Source organism: Emys orbicularis, chromosome 10, assembly GCF_028017835.1.
Source record: "Emys orbicularis isolate rEmyOrb1 chromosome 10, rEmyOrb1.hap1, whole genome shotgun sequence".
Taxonomy (NCBI): Eukaryota; Metazoa; Chordata; order Testudines; family Emydidae; genus Emys; species Emys orbicularis.
Genome location: NC_088692.1, coordinates 90970821 through 90986103, shown reverse-complemented (window position 1 = coordinate 90986103; position 15283 = coordinate 90970821). Strand labels below are relative to the sequence as shown.

The following is a 15283-nucleotide window of genomic DNA, read 5'->3' as shown; positions in this document are numbered from 1 at the left end:
TATGCTTTCTTCCCAAGCTGAATTCTACAAAACTGGGTGACGGGGCAACAGAATGGCAGATGAAATTCAATGTTGATAAATGCAAAGTAACACACATTGGAAAACATAATCCCAACTATACATATAAAATGGAGTCTAAATTAGCTGTTAACACTCAAAAAAAAAAAAATCTTGGGGTCATTGTGAATAGTTCTCTGAAAACATCCACTCAATGTGCAGCAGCAGTCAAAAAAGCAAATAATACTGGGAATCATTAAGAACGGGATAGTTAGTAAGACAGAAAATATATTGCCTCTATATAAATCCATGGTACGCCCACATCTTGAATACTGCATGCAGATGTGGTTGCCCCATCTCAAAAAAGATGCATTGGACTTGGAAAAGGTTCAGAAAAGGGCAACAAAAATTATTAGGGGAATGGAACAGCTTCCATATGAGGAGAGAGTAATAAGATTGAGACTTTTCGGCTTGGAAAAGAGACGACTAAGGGGGCATAGAATAGAGGTCTATAAAATCATGACTGGTGTGGAGAAAGTAAATAAGGAAGTGTTATTTATTCCTTCTCATAACACAAGAACTAGGGGTCACCACATGAAATTAATAGGCAGCAGGTTTAAAACAAACAAAAGGAAGTATTTTTTCCACACCGTGCACAATCAACCTGTGGAAGTCCTTGCTAGAGGATGTTGTGAAGACCAAGACTATAACAAGGTTCAAGAAAGAACTAGATAAGTTTATGGAGGATAGAGCCATTAATGGCTATTAGCCAGGATGGGCAGGGATGATGTCCCTAGCCTCTGTTTGCCAGAAGGTGGGAATGGGCGACGGGATGGATCACTTGATGATTATCTGTTCTGTTCATTCCCTCTGAAGCACCTGGCATTGGCCACTGTTGGAAGACGGGCTACATGGACCTTTGGTCCGACCCAGTCTGGCCGTTCTTATGTTCTTATTTTGCTTATTCATGCCCAAGTTTCTAGTCTCCTTTTTCTCCTTTTCAGATCATTAGTCCTTGCTAGGTGACTCAGCAGGGAAGCATATCTATCCCCCTAATATTTTTCTGTTAGACTCCCTAACAGATTGTAAAAAGTGAATTTTAAAAGTCAGTGTCCCTATTTACGCGGTTTTCTTTTTGTGTTTCTCTCACTTTGGATGAAAATCTTTCAAGCTCTTATTGCTACGTTTGTGTTTCAAACACCTGTAGTGGATCGTTTGTTTAAAAATTGTTTTCGCTCGCATTTTAAATTGTGGCAGCATGTCTCGTTTGTACAAAAATCTCAAATGTTAGGCTACATTTAAGCTGCGTCCCTTCAACTTTATTAGTATGATTTTAGATTATCAGCTTTCTAAATAAGAAAAGTGATTCAAAATATTTCATATTACAGCCCTGAAGTGTCCTAATTTTAAAAGAGGTTATGTGTAGAAGTAGTGGGCTCCCTGTTCATGGCTTTAAGGAAAGGAAGGGGTGAGTTAAAGTGGAAGAAGTTGAAATTTATAAAGGTATTGGAGGGAGGGCAGCAAATGACACTATGCTACATTCCTCCTCCTCATAGGATATTGCTGCTGTTTTTAAATAGTCAGGTCAAGCAAGACCCAATGAACCAATGTGGGAAAATGCCCTCTCATTGGCTCTGTTTTTGGCATCTAATTTTAAAATTGCTTTGTTATGACTTACTCTCTCTGCAGGTTTTCCATTGCCTGAATGAAATCCTGGATCTCTGTCACAGTTTCTGTTCTCTGGTCAGTCAGAATTTGGGCCCATTGGATGAGCGTGGAGCTGCACAGCTGAGCATCCTGGTAAAGGTGAGTCTTTGTCCATCCAGGTCCTCTCCTCCTTTCTGCTGTGTGCATACATAGGACATGACAAACAGATAGAGCTGATTTTGGATTTAGGCTTGACAATGACAGTTACATTTTTTTTTAAACTGATTTAGTAAAACCAGTGCAAATCCCTATGTGGACACTTACTTAGGATTAAGAGTAGCCACCCTATGTCGATCAGGAATTTGTTTTAAGCTAAACTGAAATTAAAAACAAGTTTTAGTTAAACTGGGGCAACTCTTATGTAGGCAAGGCAGCACCCAGGCCCTACCCTTTGCTGTCTACAAAGAACTGATGAGTGCAGAGCTGCAGCCAGCAAGCTCGTCACCTGTGTTGAGCAAGCAAATACAAACTTGCAATAAACTTTATAAGATTGTGGTGTTGGGAAAAGCAGCTTGTGAGTCTCAAGGTCTGTACTTTCACCCTGTTATATCAAGCACTAGAATGTCATGGGGGAAATAGCTAGCTTACCTTACAGTGGAGATGGCACAGTGTCACTTTGCTGTCAAAGGCCACTTGTATCTGGAAGGAAATGTCACTTTAGGTCCTTGAAAGATTGTTTTGGCAGCAGTGAGGGACAGAAAGCCACAGTAGCCTTAGCATCCTCTTGTTCTGGTCTTCTGTAATTTGCAGGGCTTCAGCCGTCAGTCCTCGCTCCTCTTCAAGATTCTCTCCAGCGTTCGCAACCACCAGATAAACTCTGACTTGGCTCAGCTGCTGCTCCGCCTGGACTACAACAAATACTACACCCAGGCTGGCGGGACCTTGGGCAGGTAGGAATATGCAGCACTGAAGCCCGTAAGGGCATCAGGTTTGGTGGTAGCAGCAACTCTGCTTTCTGAGGTTATTAAAACAAAGTGGATTAACTAATTCTTGGTGATTTTATTAAGAGGTTCTGTTGTGGGAGGACTTGGTAATTTTCCTTCTGGGCCCAAAATTACTTATCAAAAGGCTCAAATGGGCATTACATGGACTAAAGTGCTGCCATGTGATGGGGCCAGTGGGTCTGAATTAGTGCCACTCACCATAGCTGCTGCTTCCTCACGGTTTGTACATTTACTTTGGGATCAATGTAAGCTACCTACCATGTGGTGTTCACTGATCACTGGAGCCATCTACCCACTTGCATGGAGGGAATTTCTTAGGGTATGTAATTAATGGTGTCTCTTTCCTCCTCTCTTGCAGTTTTGGGGTTTGAGCACTGAGACCGGTTTTTCTGGCTGAGAACTAGTGCGCAGCAAGGACAACAACTGCCGCTGCAGTGAGCGTATTTTCCTGGCCCTGTTCCTAGGGAATTCGCATTTTCCTGGCCAAATCCTTCTCAATAGCTGTTTGATATCCTGGCAATAGCTGAATATAATCTCTCTCTTCTGGAAAAAACGAATGGGGAGAATGTCTCATGCAGTCAGTGCTCCTAGTGACTGCAGGGAGCCATTCCACTCATTGAATACAGCAGTGAGCACACGCTCCTGTAGCATTTCTATATCCCTGTTGTGCTTCATACCTGGTGTCATTTTCTGAAGAGGAGGAAATGCAAGATCACGAAGCTCCTCTTCAGCCAAACTGTTAACCTTTGCCACTAGGGAAGCACAGAGAGAAGTATCCTACAAAATGCCTCCGTATGGTAAAAGGATCCGACTGTATGCATAGGGTTCAGTTTGTACAATAAATCATTTTGCAGTTGCCATGATCTCCGATTCAAACAAATCTGCAGATATGTCTGATGCAGCAGGGAGAAATCACAAGAATTGGGTTGTAGGTGTACGTTGCTGTAGTGCTGGATTAGGCAGCTAATAGTGTCTTTACAGCCTAAGGTTTGTGCAAATGCACACTGGACTTTGTTTGAGCAAGAAAGAGAAGTATGGGGTTATTGATGCAAGCTGTTTCTTTCTGTGAAAAGAGAATTTTATCTTAACCCAAGGAGAGGTAAAGGCAGTGGTGTGGTTAGGTCTAAGCACACCTGTTCTCACTTTCAGGTGACAAACAAGAAGCAGGCAGCATTCTCTCCAGCAAATGTGAACAAACTTGTTTGTCTGAGCGATTGGCTGAACAAGTAGGAGGACTGAGTGGACTTGTAGGCTCTAAAGTTTTACATTGTTTTATTTTTGAATGCAGGGGATTTTTTTGTATATAATTCTACATTTGTAAGTTCAACTTTCATGATAAAGAAATTGCACTACAGTACTTGTATTAGGTGAACTGAATAATTTTTTACAGTGCAAATATTTAATCAAAAATAATATAAAGTGATCACTCTACACTTCGTATTCTGTGTTGTAATTGAAACCACTATATTTGAAAATGTAGAAAACATCTAAAAATATTAAATGGTATTCTATTATTGTTTAACAGTGTGATTGAGATTAATTTTTTTAATCGCTTGACAGCCCTACAATTTACACTCAACCTCTTTTGTACCTACAGCCTTCTGCCAGCTATGGACTATGAGGTCTTGATACGAGTGCAGCTGGCTAAGGCCTGTGTGGTAACTGCTTGCTTGTGTGATGGGGGCCAGATGCTGTACTGTTCCTGCAGGGGAAAGGGCTTGCCTCATACCTGGAATCTTAAAGTAGGGCTGTCAATCACACAACGCCTGTGATTAACTGAAAACAAAATTAATGTGTTAATCACATACCTCTACACAGAGAGGGAGGCATGGACAGGAGGTGGCTAGAGCCCCAGCCCAGAGCCTATATTTGAAAATATAGAAAACATCCAAAAATATTTAAATAAATTGTATTCTATTATTAACAGTGCAATTCAAACTGATCAGTTTTGGGGTTTTTTTGCCACCCCTACTTAAGATAACTTTAACCCTTCAAACACTGCTGCCTGTTCCAATTTTCTGCTCTGCCACCACAGATAAATAGTCCCCAGGGTCTATGTGCCTTCTCTGGTATCAGCCATGCCAGTCTGTGCACAGTCTAGTATACATGCTAGGAAACAGTAGCCAGAATGGTCACAGGAAGGCAGGCAAGATAGCACTTGCTCTACCCTGGAGTTCCATAATCGCAGCAGTGCCAAGCACACCTTCACCCACTTTCATCTCAAATCCATCCTGTGAAGAGAGCAACATCAGCAAATCCAAGCTGCTCCGCAAGAGACATGCACATCCTAACCCGTGCGCGCACACAGCAAGGGAGTACTCAGTGCCCCACACTAGACCTGGCACTTGGTTGTGGGGTGAATGCTCCCACAGTCAAATAGGGCATTCAGTTCATTGGTCTGGACTTACTTGGGCTGAGATTTTAGACCTGGTAGCCACCTTTAAAGCAAGCAGGAGAGTGACAAGGTGTTTAGCAAGGGGAAATTTAGCTGAAATCCACTATCTGCCCCTGAAAGGAGCCAAGTCATGGGCTCATAGGGGGGGGAGAGAAAAAGTGTTACCACAAGAGATTCAACATTTATTTCATCATAAAAGTCCAGCAAATAAAACTATATACAGTGATCCATGCATGTGGCCAGTAACACAGAGACATTTAAAACCTGATTAAAAACACAGTCTTCACACCAGCAGGGAGGGCAGGACACAGGGTGGCATTAGCAGGGGCCATAGTCATGTTTATATTTTGGATGCTTGTTGTAGCCAACTCTCTCCCCAGCAATGAGGCTCTGAATAACCCACTCCTGCGACACAACAGGCAGCCGTAATGCTTCCGCACACTTCAGGACAGCAGCTGGGCAGGACGAGTCACTCACCACCACATCAAACACCCCCAAAGCAATATCTGCAGGGAGCAGGACACAGGCTATTGTCAGGGGGAAAAGAAAAGACTCCTCCCTCCCTGCAGTAAAGAGATGCAGTCTCACTGGTCCAGCAACCTTAATCAGAAAATTCTATGTCTTGTAAAGTTAAAAGTACTCCACATCGAGGCTTGAGCTCAGATGGAGCCTCAAGTGCTGAAGATCAAAAAACAAGGCTGCCGTTTGGCAGATGAACAAACAGCTGCTTGGTCCCACATCCTACATGAGCTCCATAGCTCACAGGTCACCCTCACTGGGACTGGAGGGAGAGGAGATTCATTGCCTGACAGCAGACCCAGAAGGGAAGCAACTGCTGACCCAGTTTTCCCTTTCTAAAAGCACAGACTGGACCACCACCTGAACTTCTGCAGCATGCAATAGTTCACTCCCAAAATGGTGTCAGGGGAAAAGCGGAGACTTCCCCATTTTATCCAGGCAGAGGATTTACCAGTTATCCTGCCCTATGTCTGCTACCCCATCACTGCTCTCACCTACAGCAGCCAAAGCCCCTGATCAAGACAATTCTAAATCATCTGAACTCCACACAAGACTGCACAGGCACTGAAATCCCAACTACTGGATATGAGATTCACACATGAGGCTCTCCGGCTGGTGGGTACCTTTGTTCTGGGCATTCGAGTAATGTTGTTTAACTGATGCTGCTCCCCCTGTCATGAGGATTTCTGACCAGAGCTCCAGGAAGTTCTGCTGTTGGTCTGATACCAGAAGAACCTTCAGGTTACCAAAGGGGTTCTCTCGGGGGTGCCTGGAAAGGGAACAAGAGGAGGGTGGAAGTGGCAGATCCCTACAGACTCAAAACAGTAACTTAATTCTAGGGCCACTTACTCTGGTAGCCTGTCTGCTTAGTTAAATGACCCCTCACCACCCTTGTATCTGAATGCCTCACAAACATCAATAACTTTATCCTCCCAACAGCCCTTTGAGGTAAGGAAGTATTAACCCCTTTTACAGATAGGGAAACGGAGGCACAGACACTGATTTGCTCAGTCACATGATGAATCTATGGCAGAGCTGGGAAATGAACACAGATCTCCCATGTTCCAAGCCATGCCTTAGCTACAAGGCCACTGTCCCTTCTCAGTGAGGACAGGGGGTGGGGGTGGGTGAGGGTGAGAAAAATTGTGGCTGGAGGGGATTGCTGAAACAAAGTATACTAGTGTTGTTCTCTTCTAATTGTTTAAGCTCTTTCTGGTAGCAAGGTGCCTGCAGCTGAAACCAATATCCTGGGTACATTTTCATCAGAGCTGCATACAGCAGGATTGTCACTTCCCTGTTCAATTAAGAGGATAACTAAAATTAGAGATGCCATTGTTTATGAAGCCAAAATAGCAGGCCTTCTGCTGCCATCTCTCATTGCAAGCCCACATTCCTGCATCCCAGATTTCTCCTGCCCACGGAGTATTTGGGAGTGTTGGGTTATTTCTGCCCCAGATGTATTAGCTGTGTTTTCCCCAAAGAATCTCCTCAGAAATATGAAGGAAATAACAGTCTCTTTCTAGTTCCCTCTCTATTTTTCTGTCCTCTGTTTAGTATGTATTTGCTAGTGCAACATGTTAACCTTTCCCTTACCAGATCATTAATATTTAATAAAATAGATACTGTTGTGCAACTCTGCTGCATCCACTACACAGCCAATCTCAAGGAATATGATAACCTATCAGCTGCTTTACTCAAGTCCATAGCCAACATCTGCTGCTTTCCTTAATAGACTACAATTGTAATTCAAATTTACAATAGATCTGCTAGTTTTCATGGGCTAGGTAACCCATCTGGGGCCTGTCAAACCAAGTAATTCTAATGTTCTGAGAACTGAAAAAACCCTCTATCTGGACCTGTGTCCACCCTTCCCTTTCTTCATTCACTCATGAAATCACTTGCTTCAGTCATCTTCAAGTCTCTTCCATGGGGCCCTCCCCAAGTTGTCCTTGATTTTAACTCATTTCCCTTCACTCATGCTGTGGGAGTTCAACCTTCCTCAGAATTCCCTTTTGTCTAGCACCTGGAAAACACTGGCCCCAGAATATGGAAGCACAGGAGGTAAGCAGAGGGGACAAAAGAGGTTGGCCAGTGAAAGCTGGCAGGGTTCTAGAATCTGCCCCAGAAACTAGAGTGAGGAATACAGCTCCCTCTGCCCAACTGCATATATTTAACCTGTTTGCTCCCCAAAAGCCCTTGTCCTAATGGAGCCCAGGATCACATGGTGCAGAGAATAATTTCTGTCCTATGGGTGGGGATAGTGTCTGCTATAGAGACAGACCTTCCCAACTAGAGAATTCAGTTAGATAGCTCCAGCTGCTCTTCTCTTCCTTACTTCAGTTTTGCTTCTTGTTGTGTCCAGGGCTAAAGGCAGATTGTCACAGGACATGGTCTGCTCACTGCATGACCCCAAAATATTGCTCCCACGCATTAGGGAGAAAACAGGGGGCTATGTTCCCCCCTCTATCTAGTTACTCATATGACTCCCAATATCACAGTAGTGCAGCACCTCCCAATCACTAGTGTATTTATCGTCACAACAACCCTCTTACTTTAACCCTACCTATGCCTTCAGATCCTGGTTACTCAGTGCTTACCACTCCAGCAGCCTTTCCTCTTGGAGGCTGTAGCCAGCTGGGAGAAGATAATTACAGTAGTTTTGAAGTTGGTTAGCATGGCAACTGTCACGGACCCAGACATGAGATACACAGGGAATTCCATTGGCAAGGCACAGGAAGTACTTCCGGGTTCGGCAGTGCTGATCTGCAATCAGGAGACACTGATATGCCGCGTTACACTGGGGGGGGGAGGCAAAGAAACAAAGCATCAGAGCCTGGTACTACCGAAGCAGCAGGAAGAATCCTTCCATAAAAACTCTTTGGGGGAGGGGAAGTGCAACTAAGAGCACTCAGGAGGCACAGAGGGCAGGAGGAGAGGTGTGCAGCTGCTCCCTGCAGGACTACACTCCACTAGCCATCCACTTAGGCATCGCACATGAAGTATATTCCCTCAGTCTTCTGTGATGTCAGGTGGTTAAGGTGACTTGGTCATCTGGCTAAACCTGAAAAGTCCACCCCTTCCAGGGTCCTAAAGTCCAAGAAATCTTCTGAGCTGAGCTATGGCCCTCCTGGGCTTTTGTCAGTCTACAACTCCTCTCCTTAATATCATAGTTTCATCTGATAAGATGGCAGTAGGGGGGGAACCCAGGGCCCAACCTATTCAGTGGTTCCCAGCCCTGGGACCCCCTAAAGAGCTGGGCTTCCTGTCCCTGTAACCAAACAAAAAAAGGACTTGCACTCTTTCCCAGGGCCTCTTCCTACACTACCAGCCTTCCTAGCTGGCCTCCTACCCTTCGAAGAACACGGATTCCTAGCAGTCCCTCTCAGCTTGGCTCTCCCAGCTTCCACCAGGTCCTCCTTCAACAGGAGCAACAGATCACCACTCTTCCTGGTGTTGTCTCTTCACCCTGCCTCTGTACTCCTTTAGCAACAGCATGCCTTCTGCCATACTGCAGCCCTCTTTGGCCTCTTCAGAAACAGTATGAGCAGACACCCGTTCACCAGTAGTCTGTGTCTTTCCCAGGACTCCTCTCTTTACACCCTCAGCAGGCCTGCTCCTAGTCACCTGACTCTTTGGCTCCGTGTGGGGAGGAAGGCCAACTCTGGTGCCGCTGAGCCCTCAGCCTTCTTAAAGGGCCACCTCATGCGGTGATACAGGACTTAAAGATCTTCTAAACTCGAGGTAGATTATTTTCCGGAAAGTCCAGAGAGGCATCAGAGTATCCAAATATTTGGAGATTTAACCTCAAGTTTCAAACCCTCAGGCTGGAAGCTGTCTGGATCTTTGTATTTCATTGGGCCTTTCATCAGGAGATCTTCCAAGAGAGGTAGCTCCCAAGGAGTTCAGACACTTTTGGAATCAAGGGATCCAGGAGTTTTAAGGCTAGCCGGGGGCTACTGGGGATTCCCTGACCCTCTCCAACATGATCTTCCTAGCAACTCTGGTGAGAAGAGGCAGAGGAATGAAGGTCAGATCAGCTGAATGAGGAATCATCTGTCCTCAAGACTGTTGATTCCAGTGCCTGGAGCAGAAGAGATCCAATGTTTTGTTCTTGATGGAAGCAAACCAATTTATTTGTGGAAAACCCCATTTGAGAAGCACTAGAGGGAGAATCTGTTGTTCAGTTCCCATTCCCCCGGGGAAAGAGTACAGTAGCTGAGCCAATTGACTTGGGTGTTGAACTTGCCCTTGACATAGGCTGTCCCGAGAGAGAATGGTTTCCTTTCTGCCCAAAGGAGGATTCTGGTGGCTTCTGCCTGCACAGAGGAACTGCAGGCCCTGTCTTGCCTGTTGATATAGACCACTGCTGCCTGTTGCCCGACTGTACTAAGGCAGCAGAGGTCAAGGGAGGGGAAAAGCATCTAAGGGCATTCCTGATGGTTCTAAGCTCTGGTGGGGAGGGAGGCGCAGAGAAAGGAGGACGACTGCCCACCGCACCTATGGGGTTGTGGCCTATTTCCCTTCATGAGGCAGAGCGATCTAGAGACGCTATGGATGGTGGCATAGAAGCAAAACACTCTGCAGGAATGGCTAACTGAATTAGTCTCCAGACCAGACAATTGTTATGATAATTTGTTTTATTGGTTTTAAATGTGTTGCCTTTCGATTTCCTTAGGTGTCATACAGACATCAAGGAGACTGATGGTGAATTTGAGCTCCTCATCACATCCCTTCTTTGTCTCCTCTTTAAACAACAATCTGAATTTTTTCAATCTCTGTTCACAACAGTCTATGAGCAGTCCACAACAATGCGCACGTCTCCCCCAAGTTGATATAGTTAATTTAGAACCCAGTAAGGTGCAAGAGCAGTTTAAATTATTTCTTCCAATGTGAATTACCTTGCACTTGTCATCAGTGACTTTCATCTGCTTTTGATCAAGAGCATCAAATGCTGTGGGAAGCCCAAAAGAGGAAGAGAAAGGTGCATGGGCCCTATTCACAGACTAGGGCCCCACTCTATCATCCAACCCATCCCTCCCCACAAGATTTCCAGGCATTACACAAACATTGCTTACACCACCCATCACAACATGGTTCCAATTGCCCTGCTCTGTACTGCTCCAACCACTCTCCAGAGTAGTCATCCTCCCCTCACATAGTTTCAGCTCCTCACCATTTCTATAGGAATAAATTTTGGGCAATCAGACTGCACGTCCTCACCTGGGTTTCATTGAAGTCCTCCAGGATGTAGCCGGCTCCAGTTCGCAGCTGCAATGCTGTGTACTCTTTGTTGTAAGGAATTGAGAATTCTAGAACAGGAGGAGAAGAGAGCTAAAAGCCTTGGCTACCTAAGCTATGCACAGCCCATGCCCTCAGCCCACAAGAGAGGAACAGACTGACCCCACAGAGATTCTAATATCAGGAACATATGGTGAGGACACAGAGCACCTCATGGAGATACAGCAGAGAACGGAGTACACTGCTGGCCAAACTGGTCACTCAAGTAACCCATGACTCTGAACAGCTGCTTTTAAAATCAAAATATCAAGTTCATGCACATTAGCACTGTATCTGCCAAGGGTAAGTTCAAGCCTCTTGTTCCGGCTTTCAAGCCTTAAGTCACTCAGCCCCATCCTGTGTCTGAGAGAGACTCTGTTCCCATATCTCCTCCTGCAATCTGCCAGTAATGCCAGCCGCGACACCACCTTCATTTCCTTCACTAACTGAAGAGCCTGCGATCCTTACCATAATTTTCATCCTATGCCTCCCCTTCCCTGACATCATATCCTTCCCTGAAGCAGAGACTGGGTCTGTGCTCATTTCTGTGAAGGGCCTAACACACAATGGGATAAATAGTAAAGAAGTGGGGACAACAAGAATTTGCATATATGCCTGAGTAGATACCACCCATCCCCTTTCCCTAAACCTACAGGATTCCACCTGGAAATACAATGGGGAAGATTCATCTCACCTTCCTCTTCCTCACTACTGCCTGCAGGACCATCTGATGGCTTCTGGTGAATAGCCAGTTTGTCACTGGGGGTTGCCATAGTGAGAAGGAAAGCATAGCCCAGAAAGAGGGTCTTGTTGTGGGGCAATGGCCCATGATGCTCCTCCAGCATCGAGGGATCTCCTGTGTGATCTCCACTTTCACAAGGACTCACAAATTCACCTGCCCTCACTGCCCCTGTGGAAAGAAGGAACTGCTATGAAAGCCCCAGCATTGGGTCACCCAATGCAATGGCATCAGGGATAAATTCAGGCTGTTCCAGATGGCTCACCATGCTGGTACTTTTCCTTGGTGGATGCCATGTTGTGCTCCAGAATTAAAAAAAAAAAAAGTTTCTAAGTCTCTTGCCCTCATGGTTGCAAAGAATCTTCAAAAGATAACTGGAGTGTATCTAGCACAATAATGTCTGCTAGAGCGGGCAGACAGCCTGAAACAATGGCTCAGAAAATGGACAGCTGTCCCATTCATTTCCATGAGTGTTAATTCTGAAGTCTAATCATGTCAACAGAAATGTCAATATGTTAGGTATTTCAGTGCTGATCAAAACATACAAGAAAGGGGAGGGATGATCACATCCCTAACATCTGAATAATATTCTGCAAAGCACATCTTGGATGGGCAGAACTTGGGACAGCATTGCAGCTTATTTTTAATCCTTCTGTCCAAGGTAAAAGAGTCTCTACATGTCCAAGGAGAAGCATAGCCTCAAACACAGAGGCCATGGGTTCCAAACATTTACTCAGGAGAAAGGGAAAAATCTACTTTCACATGCAGGGAGAGAAGCCTGCAGCCCCTGAGTTTGTTTAGGGCAGAACGGAAGGTTCTTACCAGGTTTCATTGCTGCAGACTTGCGCCCTCGTTTGGCTGGGGATCTCTCATCTTCGGAGGCAATTAGCTTCCTCTTCCCAGACAGCAGGCCTGGGGCAACACGCGGACTCTCCAGTCCTTTGCGAGTGGGTGTAGTGCTGCTGCTGGAAGTGCTGGGTGAGCCAAAGTTACTGCGCCGCTTCCGCTTCCCCTCCACCAGGTTATCTAAACCACGGTAAGCCAGTGGCCAGTCATCCATCTCCCACTCACCAAACCCACAAGCATCACCCATCCCAGAGTGATAGACAGCCTCATATGCAGAGCACACAGAGCTTTACACATCATCTCCTGGCCCAGGGGGAGAGAATCAGCTTTCCTACATCTTGTGTCTTCGTTCACTCCCCATGAGACTCCTTACCTGCCTTCAGGGGGCTGACATGGCATCCCTTCATTGAGCTAAGGCAAGTACTACAGATGCCCCTGCAGCTCCCTCTCTTCCAGTCACTGCCCCCTCTTGGCATCTGTTCCTTCTAGGTAAATCATACCTGTGCAGCAACCACACACAGTGCTGTTGGAGCAGCACTAGAAAGCAGAAGCAGCAGAAGCATGATCCATGCTTAATTAGGGCCTGTCCAGGGTCAGTTCCCACTGAATTCTTATAGATATCATGCAATGCCTCAAGGCTGCAAATAGACAAAATATGACTAGCAAAGTCAGTGTGTTGCCAGTAGAACCAGAAGCTGACTTCACACCTGGAGTAACACATGGTTTGGATGCAGTTTGGGAAGCCCCTCAACAGTTCAATACAGTCACTTCTTACCCAGGCTGATATCAGCTGCCTTGGTCAGAGGTGTGATTGGTTCATACGGACTCAGCCCAAACTGCTCCCGAAGCTTGTTTCCTTGTTCCAAGGACAGGATTACTGCCATACGCTTGTACCATTTCCTCTGGCCTTCCTTTTCAATACAGTAATACAGCTCTCCAGACTCCTTCCGGTGGCCCTTCACCACACCTGACAAGATAGCAAATTAGAACTGTTTACTGACAAGATCTTTGACTCTTCACACAACGCATAGTCAACCTGTGGAACTCCTTGCCAGAGGATGTTGTGAAGGCCAAGACCATAACAGATTTAAAAAAAGAATTAGATAAATTCATGAGGATAGGTCCATCAATGGCTATTAGCCAGGATGTCGTCCCTGGCCTGTTTGCCAGAAGCTGGGAATGAGCAACAGGGGATGGATCACTTGATGATTGCCTGTTCTGTTCATTCCCTCTGGGGCACCTGGCACTGGCCACTGTTGGAAGACAGGATACTGGGCTAAATGGACCTTTGGTCTGACCCAGTAGGGCCATTCTTATGTTATGTTCCTGACCCTACCCCACAGCCAGGCACCCACCTCCCAGCAGACAGCTCCTGCTGGATTCAGTGACCTACACCAAGGCCACTGGCCTTTTTCAGACCAGAGAGGAAGTGAGGAATTGAGCTGCAGGAGCACAGCTGTTGTTACCTGCACTGAAATACTCATCCTCAGAGAGCGCAGTCACCTCAGTTTCCAGTGGAATGGGATCACAGAGTAAAATATCTTTGCCTAAGACATCACACTCGTATCCATCATCAAAGAGCAGCTTGTACTTCCCTGCCCCAACATCCTGGGTGATTGTCCCAGAATAGAAGTAGGCATTTGAGGACCACTTGGCTACAACTCGCAGGCCCACAAAGCTGCTCCCAGAGGATAAGTCCGCACTGTCCGAGGGACCTGCCACCACCTGCAAGGGAATTTCCGGAGAGTCACTTCGGCGCAAAGTGCAAGGGCCAGCAGCATCAAATCTGTCCCCACCATCTGGTGGGCGAACCACAATGCGCACAAAGGGCTTCTCCTCTGGTGACGCTGTAGTCGAGATATCTTCCACCCCTAGCAGGCCACTCCCAGCTGCATCCCTGGGAAAGGGAGAGAAAAAAGATGTGAGCTCCATGGGGAGCACAGAAAGCAACTATTATGTATCAAAGGAAGATTTCCCAAGCTGGGTACTTGCATAATCACTCCTTTCTCCCCCACCAACCATAAACCAGCCACCTCTCTCTGCTCATCCCTGCAGTTCCCCACTGAGCCCCTTCTCACCCACTCCTCCCATCATATGCAGCCACCTGCTCCCTATTCACTATTTGCTCATTCAAAAAAGAGACCCGGTTCCATCCTACTTTTCCAGGGTACCTTGTTCCAGTTGCTCGAGATGGCGGGCGGCCCCTTCTCCCTCGCCCACGGGGTGTAAGAGGTGCTTTCCCACCCTGTCGGATGCCAAGTGCTGGGTCTTCATCCTCCTCACATGCTGTTGCTCCTGTCTGACCGGCCCTGAGAGGGGACCCTGGCTGGCCAGCCCCTTTTCTAGGGCTAGGAATTAAGTGATATTATTTCACTGCCCTAGAAGAAGCCATCAGCAAATCCACTCCCTCCAAGTTTCTATGTGTCCCCAATTTCTGGGGAGAAGTTTGCCTGACAGCCACCTTGCTGGCAGAGTTTCATGAAGCCTACGGGAAGCACTGCACCAAGGGGAGGCAAATCCACTCCTTTCAGGAAGAGAGGAGGGGTTGGGAAAAATAAAGAAGAGAACAGAAGATTTTCCCCTTTCCATATATCCAATCAGATCCCTCCCAGGAAATGTATGCAATACTCCACCCTTAGGACAGTCACCATCCACTTGTCTTCATGAGACTTAGCAGCTCACCCTCTCCCCAACCTAAGGTTGCCAACCCTCCAGGATTGGCCTGAAGTCTCCAGGAATTAATATTTAATTAAAGATTAATCTTTATGTCATGTGATGAAATCTCCAAGAATACATCCAACCAAAACTGGCAACCCTACTCTAACCCCACCCCCCAAGGAAGCACCTGCCTTCCTGTCC

The 15283-nt window shown here is 46.3% G+C and overlaps 2 protein-coding genes across 2 annotated transcripts in view; one reads left to right on the top strand and one right to left on the bottom strand.

The window, feature by feature from the left end:
• The window catches only part of TUBGCP4 (tubulin gamma complex component 4), a 35377-nt gene extending 32779 nt beyond the window's left edge, over positions 1–2598 (top strand). The window contains exons 16-17 of the mRNA XM_065412844.1: positions 1687–1803; positions 2455–2598. Of these exons, the coding sequence (XP_065268916.1) occupies positions 1687–1803; positions 2455–2598 (261 nt within the window). The remainder of the gene's footprint in view (positions 1–1686; positions 1804–2454) is intronic.
• Positions 2599–5361: 2763 nt separating this feature from the next.
• TP53BP1 (tumor protein p53 binding protein 1) overlaps positions 5362–15283 on the bottom strand; it is a 63247-nt gene continuing 53325 nt past the window's right edge. Inside the window, exons 19-27 of the mRNA XM_065412843.1 lie at positions 14596–14772; positions 13891–14321; positions 13200–13391; positions 12401–12604; positions 11534–11749; positions 10783–10871; positions 8160–8359; positions 6186–6331; positions 5362–5549 (exon numbers count right to left, since the gene is read on the bottom strand). Of these exons, the coding sequence (XP_065268915.1) occupies positions 5362–5549; positions 6186–6331; positions 8160–8359; positions 10783–10871; positions 11534–11749; positions 12401–12604; positions 13200–13391; positions 13891–14321; positions 14596–14772 (1843 nt within the window). The remainder of the gene's footprint in view (positions 5550–6185; positions 6332–8159; positions 8360–10782; positions 10872–11533; positions 11750–12400; positions 12605–13199; positions 13392–13890; positions 14322–14595; positions 14773–15283) is intronic.